Raw genomic sequence first — 4,722 nt, forward strand, 5'->3', positions numbered from 1 at the left:
AAGTCACTCCGTTTTACCATATTAACCTTGCTCATTAGTCAATACATATGCTACCTAGTGAAATTCAGGTAAAAAATAGTGTTTACATATCTACTACATAAAGTATTTGTGATGATAAATCAATCATTGATTTGTCAGCTTAGCACAAATCTAAGGTTGCTAAGCATGCTTTGTTGTATGGGCCCAGCATGCAGCAACCATTTTAGTTCTGTGCAAAGAATAAAGTAAATTTTAGGAAAATTAACAAACTTTGTGGTAAGAAATAGATATTCCTCCTAAATTGGGACTTGTGACTTGGGACTGAAGCTTAATTTTATGCATGTATGAAAATGTAGTATGTCTTTCAGGGAAGTGAAAGTTCCAATTAGGTACTGAGTGGCAACTTCTGTTAGATTGATGAAAGAGTGCTAGGTAGACCATTGGTCCATTCTCTACAGTCATTGTTCCACTCTCTACAGTTTTATAATTTTTGTTTTCACTTACCCCAATATTATAAAGCTTATTATACAAATTAAAATATAGACCCATACCCCAATATTATAAAGCTTATTATACAAATTAAAATATAGACCCATTTGCTAGTTTAGTACCATTCAATTGAAAAGAAAAGAATTTTACTTCTAAAAATTAAGTACCTACTAAAGCAAATACTTCATTACCAATTGTGGTGTCAATTGTTATATAATATGATGGAAAGCCAGTAAAATTCTGAATGTCATTTAATTAAGGTTAAATGTGTTATGTAAATTGATTATATTAATAATCAATTAATATTATTAATTGATAATATATAATAATATAATAATAGATAATTGATAATATAATATAAATATTAACAATAATATTATTGAATTATCAATAATATTTAATAGCTTGAGTCTGAGAGAGATAGAGTTTGAGACATAGCAATAGAGATTTACAGTTTAGAAATAGAAAATAATTAACCTAATGTATTATTTATTTTGCAATTCTTCTCTGTTCAATGTGTTCACACTTTTTAGTTATTGATTTCTTGAGTAAACTTGTTTAGAAATGTGCTTGCAACTTGATATATTTAAAATATAACACAAATAGATTTATATGGAAATGTGCTTGCAACTTGGTATGTATAAAATATAAAATAAATGTGTTATTTTTCTTTCCAGAGTGCATGTGTGATGATGGTTCCTGATGAGTCTGAAAAGATGAAAAATGGAAGTGCCAGTGGAGGTGCGTCGTGCAGCAGCGGTGGTAATCAAGGTCTGATCCTGCCTCTGCAGCGAGTAAAGATGATCATGAAGAGCTGCCCTGATGTAGAGACAGTGCCTCAAGAGTCACTTCATGCTGTGGCCAAAGCTACAGAGTTATTCATTGCTCATCTAGCACAAGAATCGTTCAAGATAGGAGGTGCTGCATGCCACCGACTTGACTATGACAATCTTTCTGATGTTGTCAAAACCAACCCAAAATTGGAATTTCTCCATGAAACAGTCCCTGGTAAAATTACATGGGCTATGTGCCAGAAGTTGATGTCTGAGAAGAAGTCCAATATTAGTGACTTTATTTGAGTTTTATTCCAGCTTATCATAGTATAATTAAAATTGCGAAGTTTTTTCTTAACCTATAATGTTGGATCTCATATCAGTTTAACTCACCGCAGAGAGCAGCAATGCTGACAGGAGTAAGTGGATGTGCTCCCGGTCTCTAATCCAAATAAATCGTTGTAGTATATATATATATTATTATTTAGAACAATTGTATTTAATGTTGCTTGTGAATGTGTGATAAAGAAAGTTATTTATCTGTTCGAAATCATCACTGATAGTTGATGCAGTCACTCTATAGAACATTCAATAAGTTTTTAATTCCACAGAATTAAGTCCTATAGATCATTGAAATGAAGCTCATTGATTGTGGGTCTTAAGCTGACGATTGGATGCAACTCTCCTGGCTTTGCATAAAAGTCTGCTTCATAAATTGCACAAGTTTTTTTAAATATGTAAATTGGACTAGCTTGATCCTATCGTGGGATCAATCAGTTTTGTTCATTATTCATTGATGAGTTGAGGAATACGCTTGATGAGAATTAGATAACATTTTAATTCAATATTATGCAATTTCTTGTTCGCGTGAATTTATGATGCAAGATGTGAAGACATAAGGTTACATTTAGTGAAGTTCCAGCTAAGTTTTGAGTTATATTCTTCTGGTTTTATTATCTACAAGAATAATTTTATTGACTAACCATATATTTTTATCTTGAGCCCATGAAAGATTTTTGTGTAATAATTTTTCATAGAATATATCTTGACTAGTTCTTTCCTACTCCGGCGCGTAGTGGAGTTAACATTAACTGATCAAGTGTGTAGAGCAAGGTGATAATGGCCGATGAAGGCGATGTAGGAGTGGTCGGCAACACAACCGTGGCGGTGGAGGAGCCACTAGACCTCATCAGGCTGTCACTGGACGAGCGACTGTATGTCAAGATGCGCAACGAGCGCGAGCTGCGGGGCAGACTTCACGCTTACGACCAGCATCTGAACATGGTGCTGGGCGAGGTGGAGGAAACCGTCACTAGCGTCGAGGTGACTGCTTTGTGTCGAATAAAACTAACTCTTATAAATATTTCAAGTCTGAACATATGTTTTTCCATAACTTTTTCTAGTCTGTTCTTGAACGCATTTATAGCGGGAGCTTCAACAACGTAATCAGAGAGGCCTGTTTACCTTTTAAATGCAATGTCTACTAACTTGTCCAATGTCACATTGTATGTCTGTTAGTGCCACTACTACCGATTTTAACTACCAAGAACTATTGTATCCATTGATGTCACTTCGAACGATTTTATTTAGGCAAAACTGGTACCTATATTAATTTATGTAATATTGAATTAGCTAACTAATAGTTTCTTATACACCTGCCGATATCACCGAGTTGTTCGAGTAGCCGTACAATAAGACAACGTGTGTTTACGAGGCCAAATTATCAACACACAGTTCCCAAATTTCGGCAAGTTTCTGCTTTTTATTTATTTCCTCTACGAATAATAAATAAATCGCCACTTTTGATGAGTGCAGTGTTGGTTGATTTAATAACTTTCGTATGGAGCACTACATTATGCACAACGTGCAGGTGGACGACGAGACGTTCGAGGAGGTTTACAAGACGACGCGGCGCACCATCCCCATGCTCTTCGTGCGCGGCGATGGCGTCATCCTCGTGGCGCCGCCCATGCGCGGGGCACCTCCCTAGAGTCCTTACCTTGGTCGCGTGTCAGTTATAAGTAATTGCATAGGATAGTTTTTGAATGTGGTCTAACATCATCTATGGGCAGTCTTTTACAAGTAATTACATAGGATAGTTTTTGAATGTGGTCTAACATCATCTATGGGCAGTCTTTTACAAGTAATTACATAGGATAGTTTTTGAATGTGGTCTAACATTATCTATGGGCAGTCTTTTACAAGTAATTGCATAGGATAGTTTTTGAATGTGGTCTAAAATAATCCATGGGCAAATATTGTGACGAGTAAAAAGTGTTGTCATCAGGCACTTGTTCATCTGGGGAGATTTATTTCATCTTGAATTTGTCCATTTGAATTTTTCGAATTTGATTTTTTCGAATTTGATTACTCTAATTCGAATTTGACGATCTGTTAGGTTATTTCTGTATAACGTCAGTGGACTTGTAATGATCTCAAAGATCTTTGATGCAAAGTGCTACACATCATCGTATAATTTTTATTTGCATTGTTCTGGCTGGCGGAAATTCATAGTTTGGATGATCTAAGCGTTAATTATCCATTTTAATGTATTTTTTTTATTTAGTCAAGACAATTTCAATGTAAAGGCACAAATATGTCATGCCTTATTGTTAATGCTGTGTGAAATATTTTGTTTTAATTAATTCACTTTTGAATTGTGATTCATTTTGCAGCGTCAATATTCACTGCACTGATTCAGCAAAATTACTGCAAACGCCTGCGATTTAAAGCTTCGTTATGCCATCTATTTGAACTTACTTTTTTGCAAGTGCTGTACTTTCATAATAATAAATGAGTGAGCAAAAATGTTTGACATCGTCATCAGTTTTTCTTTGTTAAATGGTAGGACTTCTGTTCACGCCGAACGTTCACATTAAATAGGCTGAGTCTCTTTTTAATTATTATCCATAACCGGGCAGACTTGCATAATAATCTTAATCTGAAACGAGTAACCGAAAAATAATTCTGCTCACAACAAATCTCATGGAGAGAAGTTGTTTAAAATGCTGCGAACAATTGAGTTCTCTTGAAAATTGGCTTTACTTTCTCTAGGCAGGATACCACCCAGTGCTCTGGTCCTTTGTCTTCAGTATACTGTATACCACCCAGTGCTCTGGTTCTTTGTCTGCAGTATACCACCCTGTGCTCTGGTTCTTTGTCTGCAGTATACCACCCAGTGCTCTGGTTCTTTGTCTGCAGTATACTGTATACCACCCTGTGCTCTGGTTCTTTGTCTGCAGTATACCACCCAGTNTATACCACCCAGTGCTCTGGTCCTTTGTCTGCAGTATACCACCCAGTGCTCTGGTCCTTTGTCTGCAGTGTACCACCCAGTGCTCTGGTCCTTTGTCTGCAGTTTACCACCCAGTGCTCTGGTCCTTTGTCTGCAGTATACCGTACCACCCATATCCGTAGACAACTGCGAAAAAGAGGCATAATCGTTAAAGACAAAACCTGAAGTATCAAGTAGCATAAACGA

The 4,722-nt window shown here is 36.1% G+C and overlaps 1 protein-coding gene across 1 annotated transcript; it reads left to right on the top strand.

Moving 5' to 3' along the window:
- Window positions 1-1,737: 1,737 nt before the first annotated feature.
- On the top strand, window positions 1,738-4,132 carry LOC108680121 (U6 snRNA-associated Sm-like protein LSm3). Its single transcript, XM_018168887.2, has 2 exons — window positions 1,738-2,564; window positions 3,112-4,132. Exons 1-2 carry the CDS (start codon window positions 2,361-2,363, stop codon window positions 3,229-3,231), a joined length of 324 nt encoding a protein of 107 aa, XP_018024376.1. The 5' UTR covers window positions 1,738-2,360; the 3' UTR covers window positions 3,232-4,132.
- Window positions 4,133-4,722: the final 590 nt, after the last annotated feature.

The sequence above is a fragment of the Hyalella azteca genome, unplaced genomic scaffold, assembly GCF_000764305.2.
Source record: "Hyalella azteca isolate HAZT.00-mixed unplaced genomic scaffold, Hazt_2.0.2 contig9912, whole genome shotgun sequence".
NCBI lineage: Eukaryota > Metazoa > Arthropoda > Malacostraca > Amphipoda > Hyalellidae > Hyalella > Hyalella azteca.